The 20,408-nt window shown below is 44.0% G+C and overlaps 2 protein-coding genes across 2 annotated transcripts in view; one reads left to right on the forward strand and one right to left on the reverse strand.

The window, feature by feature from the left end:
- Window positions 1-11,330, reverse strand: part of TRMT6 (tRNA methyltransferase 6 non-catalytic subunit) — a 33,719-nt gene extending 22,389 nt beyond the window's left edge. The window contains exon 1 of the mRNA XM_074989336.1: window positions 11,165-11,330. Coding sequence (XP_074845437.1) covers window positions 11,165-11,265 — 101 coding nt within the window. The 5' untranslated portion in view covers window positions 11,266-11,330. The remainder of the gene's footprint in view (window positions 1-11,164) is intronic.
- A 310-nt stretch (window positions 11,331-11,640) lies between these two features.
- The window catches only part of MCM8 (minichromosome maintenance 8 homologous recombination repair factor), a 38,799-nt gene continuing 30,031 nt past the window's right edge, over window positions 11,641-20,408 (forward strand). Inside the window, exons 1-5 of the mRNA XM_074988391.1 lie at window positions 11,641-11,711; window positions 15,959-16,100; window positions 16,291-16,365; window positions 19,438-19,520; window positions 19,660-19,809. Of these exons, the coding sequence (XP_074844492.1) occupies window positions 15,971-16,100; window positions 16,291-16,365; window positions 19,438-19,520; window positions 19,660-19,809 (438 nt within the window). The 5' untranslated portion in view covers window positions 11,641-11,711; window positions 15,959-15,970. The remainder of the gene's footprint in view (window positions 11,712-15,958; window positions 16,101-16,290; window positions 16,366-19,437; window positions 19,521-19,659; window positions 19,810-20,408) is intronic.

Consider the following 20,408-nt stretch of genomic DNA (forward strand, 5'->3'; position numbering starts at 1 on the left):
TAATACCAATGAAAAAACTATTTTAGATAAGCAAGTAAAATACCATTATTCACTTGCTCCATGGCAACAGGCAATTAGAATTTTGCACAGTTAAATATTCAAAAGACTATGATTTAACAAAAGCCAGACAAATGATGATGCATTTGTAGGCAGAATAGCTACACAGAATTCATAAGCCTGAACTCAGAATGATCGTTGGATTTGCTGACTCTTATCAGTGTGTGAAGTAAAATAACCTGCTTAATGCAGAAATAATTTAATTTCCTGTAGCAATATTGATTCTTTTGATATCTTGTGCTTCCATTTATAGTTCTGGGTGGCACTGGAGAAAAGAATCGAGGCAATTAAATCTAAAAAACATCTACGACTTTTGGGATTTAACAACAGGTTTTCATAAGAGCTGTGTAACAGTAAGAAATATTATTTTAGAGTTCTTGGTACATGTTGGGCCTCTCTAATCCGACACCCTGGGATCTGACCTGTGCCAATGAGAGAATTTGCCAGACCCTAGGAAAATCAATACTCTCTAACAGCATTACCAACACTAACTGCTTACTGGGCTCTTGAAAGACATTTAGAGGTAAATTAGTTCTAAATAATAGCACAAGAACACTGAAAGCCAGGACTGGTGGTTGGAAATAAACTTTATGGAAAACATGACCACACCCATGCTAAGTGACATCCAGTTGACTAAAATCATGTCAGATTATGGATGTTGACAGATGAGAGCCTTCCAGATTAGAGCAGTTCAACCTGTACTTGGCAGTTTTTGAACAACACAAAAGTCCACACTCATTTGTAGGACTGCAAGAGCTGAAGACACACATGGAAGTAGTCTGAACACATATTCTGGTGTGTGGCATTCTTCACCGTATGGCACCACCTCCTCCACAAGGAAGAGATGTGAACATCTTCACCAAAATAGTGGCATCTATACTCCACAAAAAAGTGATAGCTTTCTCCCACCTCCTGAAAAGAAGTGACAGAACTGAAGCAGTCTCTCAGCACAATCAGGAAGGTATCACTGCATCTCCTTTGTGTCGGGTATCAGAGAGGTAGACAAGTTAGTCTATATCTTCAGAAGCAACAACAAGTCCTGTGGCACTTTCATGCTCTAAAATACCTGTTAGTCTATAAGTTGCTAGAGGACTTCTTGTTGTTTGTATTTCCATCAAAGCTGACATCCTTTTGCTATGCAAATACCTTCCCTGTAAGCAATTCACCTCTACTCTTCATCTACTTTGTATAGATTTACCAGACATAAAGTGAATACAAAGTAACTAAACAAATACGGCAAATTCAGGGATATCCACTTTATATCCATGGGTATCAACCCAGATGTCGATACAGATATCCTCAGCTCATTTTTTTCAGATGCAGATACAAAGTTTTGTATCCATGCAAAGCTCTAACTGTAAGGTCTCCTTGTACCTACTTTTTTTTCCCTTATAACCAGAAGACATCTTGCCCCCAAGTAGGACTGGGTGTAGTCCTACAACCTGGTCGCTACAATAGTCCAGAGTTACAACTAAACTGCAAATTAGAGCTGGCCCTGAGTCCACTCTACCAAAGCAGGAGCCACAGCAGCCCCTGACAGCCACAGATTTGTGAGGGTTCACAGCCTCCTTTTTCTTGGTCCCTGCACTAGGCTCAGCATAGCGATGAACTGATGCTTACATGTCAACAGATGCAACACAACATTGATTCGCATGCAGTCAGTTCATCCTAGGAAAGGTAGTTTATAACCACAGCAACAAGAAACTTACAAAAATAAAAATCTCAGCCCTTTCAAAGAAAAGATAGCTACTAGGTCTTGGCAAGTTGATTTTCCAAGCCCTGCTTCTTGGTAATGAAAACTTTCCTCTTAATTAAATAAGTCTAAGATAACTATGAAGTTTTTAGTAATTGATTTGAAATAATCAGGACTGATTTCTTCCAATGCTTTTGTCTACAAATTTAAGAATGATATATAAACTCTTCGTAATACTGGTAGGGTAACAAGGTAAGTAGCTCATCTACAGACGTTTGAGAGAAGGGAAATAGACTCCAGGAATCCTGCTCACCAGTCTTCTGCTCTAACCAGTTATCTGCATTAACAAAGAAGGCAAAAGGTATTACACATAAAACCTGCCTGCTGGATGTGGTTTCTCTCCTTCCCGTCACAGCCATATCAAATGTACAACAATGGTTTCCAAACATTTTCACACAGTGACCCAAATATGAAAGAGCAAATCTAACTTGTAATGTGGCAAGAGCCCGAAAAACTGATTCTCTCAGGCTATGTCTACACTAGAGTCATCTGTTTACACAATAACGTTTGCCCACGAAAGCTTATACTCCAAAATAACTGTTAGTCTATAAGATGCCCCAGGACTTCTCGTTGTTTTTGAAGATACAGACTAACTTGGCTACCTCTCTGATACTTGTCTACAGAATAGAGACAGAGAGAAAGTCTTGATTAGTCTCTATTCTATCAAAACAAAAAAGCAGTCATGAAGCACTTCAAAGACTAACAAAATAATTTATTAAGTGATGAGCTTTCATGGGACAGACCCACTTCTTCAGATCATAGCCTTACTGGAACAGACTCAATATATAAAGCACAGAAGTCCAAAAATTGTTGTCAAGGTTGGCAAATCAGAAGCACAGGGGGATGGTGGGGGTACAGAAGTTACTGTCAGAAGAGACGTTCCGACAAAACTTCTGTCAACAGATCCCGTCTACATGTAGAAGAGGATCCATCTTTTGATTTGCTCTACCTGTAACCCTCCCTCCCCTAGGCATCTACCCAGTGCTTTGTTGACAGTTTCCAATGACTAACTACAGTTTGGCTATATCTCCACTAGAAGCATGTGCCAGCAACGGCCCACTGCAATTTACATTGGCCAAACTGGACAGTCTCTCCGTAAAAGAATAAATGGACATAAATCAGACATCAGGAACGGTAATGTACAGATGCCTGTGGGGGAACACTTCAATCTCCCTGGACACTCAGTGGCAGATTTAAGGGTGACAGTTCTGAAACAAAAAAATTTCAAAAATCAAATGGAGAGAGAAATCTTTGAGCTGAAATTTATCTGCAAATTTGACTCCATTAACCATGGATTAAACAGAGACTGTTAGTGGCTCGCAGCTTACAAAGGCAGTTTCTCTGCTCTGGGTGCTCATATCTCCCCATCAGACTCTGACAAAGGCTCACATCCCCCTGTCTGTTCTGACTTGTTCTTTCCTCTTTTGATAAGTGCTGTTGATACTGGAACATTTCCACCTTGCTGAATAGACCTTGTCAGTTCTGGCCCTCCCTCTTACTGGGACCCCTCTGAAACCACCCCCCCTCCCTCTTTAAATACCGTCCCTCTTTAACCACCCTCCTTCTTTAAATACCCCTCTGAAACCACCCCCCCCCCCCCCCACTCATGCATGTGATGAAGCGGGTCTTTTTCCACAAAAGCTTCTGCTCCAAAACATCTGTTAGTCTATAAGGTATCACAAGACTAACACAGCTACCTCTCTGATACAAGTCTTCTTGTTGTTCTCAAAGCTACAGACTAACACGGCTACCTCTCTGATACTAGAAGCATCTGTTGACAGAAGAATATTGACAGAATTTCTGTCGACAGATTGCATCTATTCACAACTTGCTCTGTTGACAGAGAACTGCCAGACTGCACTGCCCTCTGGTGCCAGAAAGCAGAATGGCAGCTCTGCAAAGAAGGCTGCCCACCAACCGGAAGCCCTGTCTATTGACTGACGTGGCTACACTGCATTTCTGTTGACGGACTGTTATTCCTCAAATTTTTGAGGGATAATACTGTTGAGGCAAATGCTGGATGAAGTGGGTCTTCACCAATGAAAGCTTATGCTCCAAAATATCTGTTAGTCTATAAGATGCCACAGGACTTCTTGTTGTTCTCGAAGATACAGACTAACACAGCTACCTCTCTGATACTTGTCACCATGCAAGGCACTGCATTCAGCCGTATTGAGTGGAAATCCATCAACCTCATGAAAAAACTTGCCCAGATACAAACAGACATCAGCTTCCTCTCCAAATGCAGACAGAAGGACATCAAACCAAAAGGACTGAAAGTGAAAAAACCACTGAAATCAACATACTACACAGATTATAGTGAGAAATTGTGCCACACATTCGCTAAGAAACTGAGGAACCACCTGATCAGCATCCTGTACAGCAAACAGGAAAACATCAAAAAAGAGCTCTCAAATCTGGAGACCCTCATTAAAAAAGAACCTTCCAAATAAACCTCCACATGGCTGGACTTTATTAAAACACGACAGGAGATTTACAACACACATTTCTGTTCCCTACAGAAGAAAAAGGACTGTAAACTATCTAAACTCCTACTTTCCACAAGGGGCCACAATAGTGGTACCCTTACTCACCCAGCAATATTGCCAATCTATCCAAGTACACACTCATCCCGGCAGAAGAATCTGCCCTTTCTTGGGGGCTCTCTTTCTGCCCCACCACGCCCACAAACTTGATGCAGTTCTGTGGTGATCTGGAAGCCTACTTGTGCTGTCTCCGACTCAAGGAATATTTCCAACACGACACTGAATAGTGCACTGACCCACAGATACCCTCCCACCTACGGTACAAGAAAAAGAATTACTCATGGACTCACCCTGATGATCGAAAGGACAAACTGGACATAGAATTCTTCCACCAACATGCACAGGCAGAAATTGTGGAAAAGTGGCATTGCTTACCCCATAACCTCAGCTGTGCAGAACGCAACGCCATCAACAGCCTCAGAAACAACCCTACCATTGTTTCCAAGAGGCCGACAAAGGAGGTGCTGTTGTCATCCTCAATAGGACAGACTCCCAAAAAGACTACCAGGCAACTCTCCAATACCACATTTTACAAGCCGTTGTCCCAGGATCCCACTGAGGAATACACAAAAACAAAAAAAAAACAAAAAACCAGCATCTGCTCAATACCCTCCCTACAAAAACACAGGAACAAATGTACACGGACACACCCCTAGAACCTCAACCAGGTTTATTCTACCTGCTACCCAAGTTCCATAAACCTGGGAATCCCGGATGCCCCATCACCTCCAGCATTTGCACGCTCACCGAAGGACTGTCTGGATACGTGGACTCTCTACTTAGCCCCTATGCTACCAGCACTCCCAGGTTTCTTCCAGATACCACTGACTTCCTCAGGAAACTACAAGTCATTGGTGACCTTCCTGAAAACCCACCATGGATGTAGATGCCCTTTACACCAATATCCCCCATGAAGATGGACTCCAAGTGTGAGGAATATTATCTGTAATGAGATCAAGGCACAAATGGTGGCGGAGCTTTCTGACTTTGTACTCACCCACAACTATTTCAGATTTAAGGACAAGTTATACCTTAAAATCAGTTGTACTGCTATGGGCACCTGCATGGCCCCACAGTATGCCAACATTTTTATGGCTGACCTGGAACAACGCTTTCTCAGTTCTCGTACCCTAGTGCCCCTCCTCTACTGGTGCTACACGGATGACATCTTCATCATCTGGACCCAGGGGAACGAGGCTCTAGAAGAGTTCCACAGTGATTTCAACAGTTTCCACCCCACCATCAACCTCAGCCTGGACCAGTCCACACAAGAGATCCACTTCCTGGACACTACTGTGCAGATAAGCGATGGTCACATAAATACAACCCTATACTGAAAACCCATGAACTGCTATGCTTATTTACATGCCTCCAGCTTCCATCCAGGGCATACTACATGATCCATTGTATACAGCCAGGCACTAAGGTATAACTGTATTTGCTCCAATCCACCAGACAGAGACAGAGACAAACATCTACAAGACCTTTACCAAGCTTTCCTCAAACTACAATACCCATGTAAGGAAGTGAAGAAACAGACTGACAGAGCTAGACAGGTACCCAGAAGCCACCTGCTATAAGACAGGCCTCGCAAGGAAAACAAGAGAACACCACTGGCCATCACATGCAGCCCCCAGTTAAAGCCTCTCCAGTGCATCATCACTGATCTGCAATGCATCCTGGACAACAATCCTTCACACTCACAGACCTTGGGAGGCAGGCTTGTTCTCGCCTACAGACTGCCTGCCAAACTTAAACAAATTCTCACCAGCAACTATAGACCACAACACAGTAACTCTAAACCTGGAGCCAATCCCTGCAACAAACCTCGCTGTCAACTCTGCTCACATATCTACACCGGTGATCATCATCACAGGACCTAACATCAACCACACCATCAGGGTGCCTTTAACTGCACATCTACTCAAAAATGAAAGAACAAAGTCAGTCATGTCATCGTGGAACAGGTGTATGAGCTTAACAAATCTTCTCGGATAGCCAAGTTTTGACAGGATAATCCACTGGGCTTCTCTGTGGATGGTGTGAAACACCTTGGTTGGGTCTACAAAGACAGCGTACAGATCCAAGTTCTGCTCTATGCACTTTTCCTTGACCTGATGAATAACAAAGATCGTCTCAATGGTGCTGTGGCCTGGGCGCAAACCACAGTGTACCTCTGGTAGGTTCTCCTCTGAGATGCTGGTGATCAGATGGTAGAGGATGACTCGAGCCAAGATCTTCCCACCAGTACAGAGAAGGGAGATGCCCCGGTAATTTCCACAGTCAGCTTTGTTGCCCTTGTTCTTTAAGGGTGAGATGACTATGACATCCTTAAAGTCTTTCGACATGTCATCTTCTTCCCAGATGCTGATCAAGATGTTGTGAAAGGCTTCAAGTGACACTGGTCCTGCCACTTTGAAAATTTCAGCAGGGATACCGTCCATCCCAGGGGCTTTGCCAGAGCTGGTCTGGCTCATTGCCTTTTTGACCTCGTACATTGTAGGGGACAGGTCAAGACTGTCTGTTGTGGGTTTCCGAGGGATCTGATCTAGGGCCACAAAGTTGACAATGGAGGGTCTGTTGAGAAGGTTGCTGAAGTGCTTTCGCCACCTATTGTTGATGCTGTTCTTCTCCCTCAGAAGGGTCATGCCATCCGCAGACAGGAGAGGTGTAGTACTTGACTTTAAAGATCCATATATAGCTTTAACAGCACTGAAGAACATCTTGGAGTTCTTCATGTCAGCGTAATATTGGACTTCATCAGCTTTACTCTCCCACCGTTCATCTTGCATTTTGCAAAGTGCCGTTTGTGTCGGGCTCTGAAGGTGTTTGAAATGCTCACGTTTGGAGATTGAGGACTGATCATTTTGCCATAGCAGAAATGCGTTCCATTTTTCCTCAAAGATCTTCATGATGGCTTTGTCGTTTTCATCAAACCAGTCTTGGTGAACTCTCTTTTTCAATCCTAGTGTTGAATTGGCTGACTCAGTCACCAGGGTTTTGAACCGGTCCCACTTTTGTGTTGGGTCTCCAGTCAGAGGTCCATGGGACGTCAGCACTTCGTCAAGGCAGGCTGCGAATTTCTCACAGTGATCAGTATGTTGAAGCTTCCCAATGTTGAAGGAGGGTCTGACAACCTCGAGCTTCTTGCGGTGCAGTGGTGTAATGTGCAGCATAAGGACTGACCTGACGAGTCCATGATCAGTCCAGCACTCAGCTCCCTGCATGGCCCAGGTGATCTTAACATCTCGAATGTCCCACCTGCAACTGATGACACAGTCAATCAGGTGCCACTGTTTTGATCTCGGGTGCATCCTCAGATCCATTTGAGATATCCAATGGTGTGAAGGAAGGGTGCCTGCTAGCCCCAGTGTTATTCAACCTCTTTTTCACGTGCACCCTCAGCCATGCGGTTAGGGACCTGGACCATGGAATCTACATAAAATACAGACTTGATGGGTCACTTTTCGACCTTCGACATCCATATGCTAAGACCAAGACGCTTGAGAGGCTCATCCTTGAAGTCCTTTTTGCTGATGACTATGCACTTATGACACACATGGAATCTGATCTCCAGCTCATCGTCAACAAGTTTGCTGATGCTACTCGCCTCTTTGGTTTGACCATCAGCCTAGGAAAGACCGAGGTATTGTTTCAACCTGCTCCAGGACCTGCTGTTCTCCTCGCTTCAATCTTAATTGAAGGAACAGCGTTAAAAACAGTAGAGGAGCTCAAGTACCTTGGCAATGTGATAACCAATGATGGCTCTCTTGACAAAGAAATCAATGCCAGAATCTGCCAGGCCAGCTGGGCACTAGGATATCTGAGAGTCCGAGTGTTGAATCAGCACAATATCCGACAGTCCACTAAACTGAAAGTGTACAAAGCTGTAGTCCTGACCAGTCTCCTGTGTGAAATCTGGACCTTGTACAGAAAACGTATAAAAGTGCTGGAGTACTCCCACACACACAGCCTGAGGTCAATACTGCACATTTGATGGCAGGACAGAGTTACAAACCTGGAAGTTCTGGACAGAGCAGGAACCACAAGCATCAAAGCCATGATTCTGAAAGCCCAGCTTCGCTGGACAGGGCACGTCATACGAATGGAGAAGTCAAGAATCCCTAAGCAACGCCTCTACGGTGAGCTCTCCCAGGGCAACAGGAATCAAGCTAGGCCTTGCAAGAGGTATAAAGACTGCGTGAAGGCCAACATTGCTCATGCTGGTTTAAAACCGGATCAGCTAGAGCAGCATGCAAAAGACCAAACAGGCTGGTGTACTCTTGTACAACACACGTATGATAACTCTGAAGAGCAGCAACGTGTACGCCTCATTGATATTCATGAGAGGAATAAAGCAACAGCAGCTGCACCAACAGAGCCAGGACAATTCCCTTGCCCCCGCTGTGAACACCCATGCCATTCAAAGCTTGGACTCCTAAGCCACATGCGAGTCCACAACTCGTGAGCCTGTGCAAGCTCAAGACATCATCGTCGGACATGACGGACTACCTACAGTAATACAGTACTCATATTTTATATGCCATCATGCACCAGCAAAGCTCCATTGCAACTTACACCGGCCAAACTGGACAGTCTCTACATAAAAGAATAAATGGACATAAATCAGACATCAGGAATGGTACCATACAAAAACCCTGCAGAACACTTCAATCTACCTGGACACTCAGTAACAGATTTAAAAGTAGCAGTCCTACAACAAAAAAAAAAGTCAAAAATAAAATGGAGAGAGAAATCTCTGAACTGCAACTCATCTGCAAATTTGACTCCATCAACCAAGGATTAAACAGAGACTGGGAGTGGCTGACCTCTTACAAAAAGCAGCTTCTCTGCTCTGGATGTTCACACCTCCACATTAGAATCTGACAATGGGCCACATCCCCCCAACTGATCTGACTTATTTTCTCCTCTCTTGATGTATATTACTGATAATGGGCCATTTCGACCCTGACTGAATAGACCTTGTCAGCTCTGGCGCTCCCTTTTACTGGGACCCCACTCTTTAAATACCCCTCTGAAACCACGCCCCCCCCCCACACATGCATCTGACAAAGCAGGCCTTTGGCCACAAAAGCTTATGCTCCAAAATATCTGTTAGTCTATCAGGTGTCACAGGACTTCTTGTTGTTCTCGAACACACAGACTCACATGGCTACCCCTCTGATGCAAGGCAAATGCAGAGTTCTGTCGAGAATCTGTCAACAGAATGCTTTAAGTGTGTTGACGCTCCCTGAGTCATGTCAACAGAAGAGGCCTTCTGTCGACAAAACTCTCTACTTTAGACCCAGTCTATGAGTGTAGACGCTCCCTGAGTTCTGCCGACTGAACTCTCCAGTGTAGACACTGCCTTTGTGTTTAGATGCTCCACAAGTTTTGTCTATAAAACCCCAGTTTTGTCTACAGACCTCTCAAGTGTAGATGCAGCCACAGTGTTCAACAAAAACTTCTACACACTCAACACTTTCCATTACGTTTCAAGCCTTTACAGTTGAAACAATAATATTTTAAATTTGAATATACGCTAATGCGGTGATATATTCTTAAATTTGCAGTCTGCTCCAGAGGCTCTATAATTATTCATACCTTCATCAAAAAGCTCCAGAGCAAACAAAGTTATGCTAATTTTTTTCTACTTCTGCCATTCAGAACTTTGGGGCTATCTGAAAACTAGAAAGAATCCAATATGTACTTCTGTATTACTGCTTGGACAGACTGTGAATTGAGGCATATAGCGCAGGAAAGGTTTTCTAAAAGTGAAACTGGGGTAACAATTTTTTCACCTCAGCCATCAAAGCCAAGACACTAAGGCAGAGAAAGGTTTAGTAGCAGAGCCTGTTCCCCATGCAGCTCTCCAGACATACACATTTTCTGCAACCAGAAGTGTCTATGGAAGCACTAGGAATAGACAGAGAAAGATCATTTCTCTCCCTTGCTACAATCAAATATGAGTATGTAAAATATTTCAAAGTTATCAGACAAACAGCTGGCTATCAATATGAGGATGCAGACCCCAAACTTGGGGCAACTAATCCTCAATAGCTGCAGGGAAGAGGGGTTGATTCACCTTTGCATTCCCACTGAACAGTGGGTACCTTCCCGGCACCCACTTTTACTCTCCCTCTCTGACTATTAAATGCCCAGGGGCAAGGAAGAAAGACAGGGCAAGACTGGGAGGATGAAGTAGAAAAGCAGTATTGATAGAGTAAAGTTTGGTGAGTAAGGAAGGACAACACGAGACACAGGTAAGGGGGGTGGTATATCTATACTAGAACATCTGTCTACAGAAATTACTGGTGAAACACAACTGCTGACAGATCCATCTACACATAAAACTGGATGGATCTTTTGATCTAAGTTGTCTGCAAAAGGGCCCCCTAGAGCATCTACGCGGCGTTTTGTTGACCGTTTCTGATGACAAAACACATTTTGTGCGTACACACGAGTTTGTCGACAAAACTCTCGCGAGCGGATGTAGCCGGGAAAAAGGCAGAGACCAGCGCTGAGGGAGTGAGACAAGGCGTGGAGGACGAGAGAGGGGCCAGAGGAAACAGACCCGGGACCTGACGGAAAAGATGCATTTTATTAAGGGGTTGGGCCGTGACTCCAGTTATTTCGCCCCGGCTGGAAGATGGGGGGCCCCGCCACTGGCCCTGCGGGCGGCTCACCAGCGCCCGGCCGCGGCCCTTGCAGGGCGTCACCAGGGCCGCGCTGAGGGGAGGCTGAGCCGCGCCCCGTGAACGGTTGGGGCAATGGCTGGATGTCGCCGGGACACGCGCTCCACACTCACCTCCGCCGCAGCACTGGCACCGCCTTGAAGACCTCGTCCCGCTTGAGCACGGCGCAGTCCCCCTCGCGGATGCGCAGGCCCGGCTCCGCGCTCTCGTCCATTGCCCCGCGCGCCCCCCCGCAACCCCCACTCTACCGTTGCCGGCTCCGTGTGCTCACCTACAGGACCCTCGCGCCACTTCCGGGGGGGGGCGGGAAACGAGGGGGACAGGCCCTGTGAACCCGGACCTAAGTTCTCATTGGCGGCGGCCGGGTGCGCAGGCGCAAATGTTGTTTCGCTCTGCTCGCAGGGGAAAGGAGAGAAGGGACACGGAAATATCACGTGACAGGCGACGCGCTATGCCTTGGCCGAAGTGTTCGCCCTTTAACCAATGAGAGAAGGAGGCCGGCGGGAAGTCTCTTTCTGTAACTACGGCAACGTGGTGGGACGGCGCGCCGACCCCACCCGCTTCTGTGATTGGTTGTGCCACCGGAAGTGGAAGTCACACCAAATGGCGCGAAAATAGAAGCGGTAGTAGAGCGGATAAGCTGTGTCGGGGCGGACTGAGGTGAGTGTTAGGTGCAGTGTTTTCGGCCCGTAAGTGGGATGCCGCGAGCAGCGCGTGTCGCTCCGAGTACTTGAACAGGCAACGCTCCACACCGGCGATTGTGCCAGGGGCCGCAGTCAACCAGAGCCAGGCCTTCAGCAATCGCCGGCTAGCCCTGAATGCGGGGCCTCCTGCTGGACAGTCCTGGGCCGCCTCTGCCCTTTGAGGGGTTGGGTTTGGAGCCTTGGCTCTGCGATCGGGACGTGATTTTCCTGGCAAAGGTGGGGCCTACCCTGGTCTCTGACAGGGCTGACCTGCCCCTCAAACTAGCTAGGTTGCTGGGAGGTGTGAGAAAACCAGTTCCTTGAGCTCTGTAATGATTCTTTCCTTGACCTAGCAACTGCCAGTGAAGTGAGTTCTCTTTGCTGGCAGAAGGAAGCTGTTCCATCTGTCTAGGAAAAATCTGTTCTATGATTGGTGTTGCTCTTAAAGTAACAAACCTTGAATCGCTCACTTGATCACTGTCCTCCTGGATATACTGCAGAACTGACGAAACTTTTGGATTAATACAAGGATTGTGTGAGTAGAAGTGACATTACTTCCTCAAGTAATGTCCATGTGATAAGAAAACCAATTATTAAATGTTCCTGTGTGGCAACTTTTCTGTCCATGGAAAAATGAACCCTTTTCCCCTCCTCCTCCTATCTCAGCTTTCATTGAAGAGGGTATCAGGTCACAGGATTCAAGAACTGAATTCGTCTGTGTTCTACCAGAACAAAGATGCTCAGCCTTTGTCTTCAGTTTGGGTTTGGATAATAGAATCTTCTCATTTTTAGATCAGTGTTTCTCAAAGTGTAGGGTGGATCACAACGTGTTTGTTCTGAATGAAAGTGAACATACAGATTTCTACACTGTTTTCCAGCCTGCAAGTTTTCATTTTTTGAAGCCAGTTTCTAGCTGTTGTGGTTGCAGAGAAAAATTTCAAAACTGAAGCAAATGGAGTCATCTTATACAGCTACCCTAGTCTGCAGAGATCCTGAAAATGCCCCTGGGTGAACTGTCTCATGCATTTCAATATGTGCTTCATCAGATGCCACTCATGCTATGTTAAATGTCAGCTTTATTATATATGTGCTGCTCATCGAAGCATATGTAAATGGAACAGAGATGTATTAAAAAATACAGAAATGTTTCCATATATCTGCATGGGGGTACTATTTATATGTATCAGAGAGATAGCTGTGTTAGTGTGTATCTTTGAGAACAACAAGAAGTCCTGTGGCACCTTATAGACTAACAGATATTTTGGAGCATAAGCTTTTGTGGGCAAAGACCCGCTTCATCAGATGCATGGGGGGGGGGGGGCGGGCTGGGTTTCAGAGGAGTACTTAAAGAGTTGGGTCCCAGTAAAAGGGAGGGCCAGAGCTGACAAGGTCTATTCAGCAAGGTGGAAATGACCCATTATCAGTCGTATGTATCAGAAGAGGAAAAACAAGTCAGATCAGACAAGGGGATGTGAGCCTTTTGTCAGAGTCCAATGGGGAGATAACACCCAGGGCAGAGAAGGCTTTTGTAAGGGGCCAGCCACTCCCAGTCTCTATTTAATCCGTGGTTGATGGAGTCAAATTTGCAAATAAATTGCAGCTCAGAGATTTCTCTCTCCATCTGATTTTTTGAAATGTCTTTGTTTTAGGACTGCTACTTTTAAATCTGTTACTGAGTGTCCAGGGAGATTGAAGTGCTCTCCCACAGATTTCTGTACGTTACTGTTCCTGATGTCTGATTTATGTCCATTTATTCTTTTATGTAGAGACTGTCCAGTTTGGCCAATGTAAATTGTAGTGGGACATTGCTGGCACATGATGGCATATCAGGTCTGGATGCTGCTGCATAGCTGGAGCCAGTGGTTGTTGGCACAGCGCCTGGCTGTCTGCTGTACTGTTCTTCTGGCCGCTCTAAGTGCTTGCTGGGTACTCTGGCTCGGTGAGCGTTTGTACTCCAGGAGTGCAGCACGCTTCTTTTCAATTACTGGAATCATGTCATCGGAGTTAGCTTCAAACCAGTCATTCGTGTTTCTAGCTCTTCTTCCAAACACCGACAAGGCCGTGTTGTAACCTGTATCCCTCAGATGTTGCCATTTGGATGTCCCATCGGCGCCCCCAGGGCTGCTGCGCAGATTTTCCTGGAGGGTCTCTCTGAACTTTTCAGCTTTCTCCGAGTTTGAGGAAAAGAGGCTGAACGTCTTCCACTTGCGCTGCCTCAGGTGCATCCTTGGAATATCATGGAAGGACAGAGTGACCAACACTGCCATCCTCGAGCAAGCTGGAATCCCAATCATGCACACCCTCCGCAGGCAGTGTCGGCTCTGCTAGCTTGGCCACCTCCACAGGATGAATGATGGAAGGATTCCAAAAGACATCCTGTATGGGGAGCTAGCCTCTGGCAAAAGACCTCCCGGATGCCCCCAGTTGCGCTACAAAGATGTCTGCAAGAGAGACCTCAGAGAGGTAGACATCGAGCTGGACAACTGGGAAGAACTAGTAGACGACCACGGCAGATGGAGGCAGGGGTTACACAAGGGCCTTCAGAAGGGCGAGATGAGGATCAGACAGCTAGCAGAGGAGAAGCGAGCGCACAGCAGGCACAATAAGGACTTGCCAGACACCCACCACATCTGCAAGAGATGCAGCAAGGACTGTCACTCTCGTGTGGGTCTTCACAGTCACAGTAGACACTGTAAATGAAGTCCTCAATTGAAACTATAAAGGGCGCGATCCATAGTCTATGCAGACTGAAGGATGCCTACTACTGATGGCATATATTATATTAGCAAGTGTGCAGGTAAAGGAGCCCCTGACGGTATGGTTGATGTTAGGTCCTGTGGTGATAATTGCCGGTGTACATATGTGATCCGAGTTGGCAGCGAGGTTTGTAAGAGGGATTGGTTCCAGGTTTATAGAGTCACTGCATTGTGATCTATAGTTGCTGGTGAGAATTTGTTTAAGGTTGGCAGGCTGCCTGTAGGTAGGGACAGGCCTGCCTCCCAAAGTCTGTGAGAGTGAAGGATCATTGTCCAGGATGGGTTGCAGATCACTGATGATGCATTGGAGAGGCCTTAGGCAGGGGCTGTATGTGATGGCCAGTGGTGTTCTCTTGTTTTCCTTGCGAGGCCTGTCTTATAGCAGTTGGCTTCTGGGTACCTGTCTTCCTCTGTCAGTCTGTTTCCTCACTTCCTTAGGTGGATATTGTAGTTTGAGGAAAGCTTGATAAATGTCTTGTAGATGTTTGTCTCTGTCTGATGGATCGGAGCAAATACAATTATACCTTAGTGCCTGGCTGTATACAATGGATCATGTAGTGTGCCCTGGATGGAAGCTGGAGGCGTGTAGATAAGCATAGCGGTCTGTGGGTTTTCAGTATAGGGTCGTATTTATGTGACCATCACTTATCTGCACAGTAGTGTCTAGGAAGTGGATCTCGTGTGTGGACTGGTCCAGGCTAAGGTTGATGGTGTGGTGGAAACTGTTGAAATCACTGTGGAACTCTTCAAGAGCCTCCTTCCCATGGGTCCAGATGCTGAAGAAGTCATCAATGTAGCACAAGTAAAGGAGGGGTGCTAGGGGACGAGAACTAAGAAAGCGTTGGTCTAGGTCAGCCATAAAAATGCTGGCATACTGTGGGGCCATGCAGGCATCCATAGCAGTTCCACCGATTTGTGTATGTGTTCGCTGGACTAATAGGAAGAGCACAGAACTTATATGAATTAGGGTACATAGACTTTTAGCAGCACATGACGGGTCACAGTTAGTTTCATTTTTCTTTCAAAAGTTTGGGAAAAATTGTCCTTTAGGTTCAGCTTTTTATCTCCCAACCTAACTGTACATAAGAGAAGGTATTTACATAATCTATACCATTATGGTATCTGAGAACATATTGCAATTTCAACCTAGTTGAAAGTACCAGCTGAGACTATAAAGGAAGAAAAATACATTTTGCACTTGTAATCATTATTGTGAGCAGGCTGAGCAGCCAAACAACGTTTTATAGAATTTGCCAGAGTTAATCTCATACCCATATTGAGCAGTAACATACCTATGTGTGTAGCCATTCATTCTTCCATTATCTCTTGTTTACGAAAGGGAGAATCTTGAACTTGTTCTACGTTAATTTTTTAAAAGACATGTCTATATACTAATAATGCTTGGTTAAATTATTATAATCACTAAGTTATACATATTGACAATTTAATTCAAATTTTGTAAATTCAGGCGCATGGCAACATGAGTAATGAATTTAGAGGCAGAGGATCTGGACGAGGAAGAAGTGGCTTTCAAAGTTGGAGAGGAAGATGGAGAGGAAGAGGAGATGGAGGAAGAGACTGGAAAAGAAACACTGGAAAGTCTGAGCCTGGTAAATTGAGTCTACCTAAGAGATGATCAGTAATCTCTAGTGTTAGAATAAAAAGAGACAGCATTTTCAAACAGCCTGATCTTGTGTGCAACAGCTGCAGCTGTTTGCTTACTAGTGCCCACCAAGAATAAAGTTTGAAGTGGTATTGTATTTACACTGCTTTATCCAACTTAATTTTCATATTTTTCAGCACAACCCCGATTAATTCAGTCAACATTGGACCAGATTATTCCATATAAAGGCTGGAAGCTTTATTTTTCTGAAGGTATATTTTAAAATTAATTGAATTTACTTCCCTTAATCCCCCGCCCCCTGACTTGTGTATTATAGGAGGGGAAATAAATTTCATGGACAGGTGGGACATCAGATCAGATTGACAGCTTCCTTCTGCACCTTCCTACAGTACGCATTGACGACTGATGATTTAATTTCATCAATCAACTCCTTGATATTAGTAATGCAGTAGGTAATGTTGTTGTCCTTCCAGCACTGTCTGAGAAAAAGTGTTTTATCATCTTCCAGTGCATTAAGAATCTGAGCGAAGGTGCGGCTGGTGTAATAGGCTCTAAAAGTAGCAATCACGCCCTGGTTGAGAGAATCCATGTTAGGAGACAGGAAAACCACTTGCACGTAAGGGTGGGCAAATCGCAGAGTGCCAGCAGTGGCCTCGGATGTTATCCAAGATGAGTAGCACTTTGAAGGGCCACTCTTTGGATCATAGTTATTTTTCTAGCTCTTGGACAAAGCAGTTGTGGAATCAGTCCAAAAATATATCCGCTGTTACCCAAGCCCTTTTGTTTGAACTCCAAAGAAATAGTCAGACTGTCCTTATTCTTTCCCTTTCGTGCTCTGGGGTTCAGTGTTTGGTGAAACAACATAGGTTTCACCATACAGTCTACAGAGGCATTGGCGTAGAGGGTAAGTCAGCCTGTGTTTTGCTGCCTTGTAGCAGCCTTGCTCTGTCCTTTCCTCCTTGGAAAGGTATGTTCCTGTGAGCATCTTTTTCCAGAATAAGCCAGTTTCATCAGCGTTGAAAACTTGTTGGGGTTCATAACCCTTTTCCTCTATGATTTTAAGAAGTTGTGAGGGATAATCTTGTGATGTGTTATAGTCTGCTGATGCTGCTTCCTATGACAATTTCACATTATGTGAATGGTGCCTCTTGTTAAATTTTGAAACCACCCCCTGCTTACAAGAAATGAGGCTGCATTGCCTTGGCTTTCTTTCTCTTCTCTTGATGCTTCTGAAAAATGCTTCCAGTAGCTCAAAGCCATTTTCTGAATCACAGCACCACGTACAGGTGCTCATCTCTGTGCCACGTCCTCGGTCCAAATGCGTAATGCCTTTCCAATTTTGGGATCGCAACTCTCACATGACATCTTTGCATACATTGGAGTACTTGCAGCAACACTGCCCCTTACGTTTTGCTTTTTTTTTTAAAAAAAAAAAAAAAAAAGCACAGTCCACTAACTAATGCCATACAGTCTAACTCCTGAGGCTGCAGTGTGACCACTTGCCAGTTTACACAGTAATATGACTTTCTGGTTTAATGTCATTGCCTGTTTTCCCTTCATAGCCTCTTGATCACTGTCTGCATCACTTGCTTTTCTGAATCAAATGCTTGGGACAGTGTAGTACAGCATAGCAAGGAGCGATGAACAATGTTGCAGTGAACTGTGAATAAGTGAAACCAGGAATGGTGAGGCCTTCCTGTACTTTTTTTAAGGTGCAGTAGAGGAAGAGGAGAACAAAAAATGTAAATAATTTGGTTCCTTAAAAATGACAGGAGACATGAGCAACTCCTCCTTTTTTCTGTCCTTCTTTGCTTATCCGGAGCAGTAGTCCTAAGCAGCATTGTGATTTCTATATAAGACACTGATGTTTTTGGATATTGGTTCCATTCCAAGATCCTTCGTGTTGGCTTCTGTTACAGCACCTTTGAAATATTATGACATCTAATGGAGAAGATCCTGGAGCGTGTATGGACCCTGAAAGAGCTGCTTATTCTCACTCAAGGAATCTATCTCCAAATCAGGTGTACTGCTGGCAAGTGATGCCAGGGGCCAAGTGTAATCTACTGCTCATCTTCCACCGTATTCCAAAACAAACTTGAATGAATAACTTGTAATCTCTGTGTGGGCTGAGGCTTGGAAATGCTGTCTAATGTAAAATGTACTCCATCCAGTGTCGGTTAAACCCAAGCCGAAATATTGAACAGATTCGTATGACAAACAGTTGGACTGCAGCTCACAAAATCTACTGAATCTGTAGTCTGCTGGAGATGCAATTACTCACTGGAATGCCTCGCTATTCACCTTGTTTTGATTCTGCCTTGTGATAGTCCCCCATGTGAACAACCATTTGCACTCCACAACTCAGAGGAATTAAAATACCCTTTTTCTTACGTTTTGCCTGATTTTGTTTTGAGATGTGATCCCATGTCATCTTGGCTAAAAATATGTATCCTAAAGCCTTAACTTAGAAAGACCGGAGTATTGGTGATATATTCCCCAGTCTTGGAGCACAAACAACATAATGGGGAAAGATACCACCCTTTCTATGAAATGCTGCAAGACAGCATCATGATGGCATAAGATCGCTACAACCATATTTTATTCTAGGTGCAGGTCTTATAAGTTGGTAGATCATCATTGGCATCCATTCCCCACCTGACTTTCCTTTCCCTTCTGTGCCTGATTAGCTTTAATGGTATTGTGAAGAACAAAAAAATTATTCTATCCAGTCCTTTGAGGAAAGGTAGCTATGCTGTAGGTGCTAAAGAGAAAGGTGCGAAAACCATCGGTGTGGAAGAAGCCTCATAGAAAGATTAGTTAAATACCCGTATTGGATGAATTTGTTTCTATAATAAACACTTTTTACAAATAAAGCACATCCTGTACCCATGTAGATCAGTGGTCCTCAGCTGGGGTACACAGAGTTCTTCAAGTGAATACATAAGCTCATCTAGATATTTGCCTAATTTTATAATAGGCTACATAAAAATCACTAATGAAGTTGGTGCAAACTAAAATTTCATGTAAGAACTAGTTTATACTGCTTAATGTACTATCCACTGAACTGTAAGTACAATATTTATATTCCAATTGATTTTGAATTAAGAAAATATGCAGTTTTTCAATAATTAGTGTGCTGTGACACTTCCATATTTTTGTGTCTGACTTTTATAAGCAAGTAGTTTTCAAGTGAGGAGAAGTTTGGGGGTACAAAAGCCAAATCAGATTCCTGACAGGTATACAGTGGTCTGAAAAGGCTGAGAACCATGGATGCAAGACAATTATTCCTGGGCTATTTATTAATGCAGTGTGCATCTAACTAGGTTATGACGACAGCTCTCCTTTTGTCCAGAAGATTCAAGCATTTGAAAAGTTTTTCATGCGTCACATTGAACTTTATGATAAGGTAAGACACCCACAACTGTTGCTATAGTAGCATAATTGATAAGTATATATATATATTTTTTTTTTTTGTCTATGTTTAATCAAAACCTGTGGTTTTATCTCAGAGTGAAATGTGTTTTATAACTTTAAATATTTTGTAGGATGAAATAGAAAGAAAAGGGAGTATTCTTGTGGATTACAAAGAACTTGTACAGGACAAAGAATTAATTGAATTGATACCAAATATATCTACTGAATTAAGGGATATGCCTCAGAAAATACTGGACTGCATGGGTTTGGCAATACATCAGGTAAATGTAGACAACAAATATGTTAAGTAGTAGGATGTATGTATGTAATTAGGGCTTGTACTTTAAGTTTTAAACCACATTTACATGGAGGACCAATGCTCACTCATAAGGGTTTTTAATCAAAAACAAACATAAAATTATCACGACTATAGAAGTTTCATTTGGAACTTATTTATTATTACATTTAGAAAAAAACTTTTTAAAAATTTAGTTTATTCCTAAAGGTTGATAGTTTTGTAGATACTGGCTTTCAAAAGATGTGAAGCCCAAGTAAACATTGCAGGACTGGGCCTTAATTTTTAAAGGAAAAGCTGGTTAAGGTATCAAGTTTCCTGGATCAAAGATTGAACTAATTTACTATAATTAAGAGTAGCAATGGAAGAAGAAAATCCTCTAAATATTAAATTTTTCTGACATAAAAACCTACTGCTTTACTGAAAAATAAGTTCCTCTCTCCTTCTCCACATCCTTTTTGTGTGTCTTACAGCATTGTATCTTGATAATACTTTGGGTTTTCTTTGCACCTTTCACTTGCAGTCTCAATATTATTCAGTCACTTTCATAAGCTGTACCTCATAACAATTTTGTTTTTTTAATTT

The sequence above is a fragment of the Carettochelys insculpta genome, chromosome 3 (assembly GCF_033958435.1).
Source record: "Carettochelys insculpta isolate YL-2023 chromosome 3, ASM3395843v1, whole genome shotgun sequence".
Classification (NCBI taxonomy): domain Eukaryota; kingdom Metazoa; phylum Chordata; order Testudines; family Carettochelyidae; genus Carettochelys; species Carettochelys insculpta.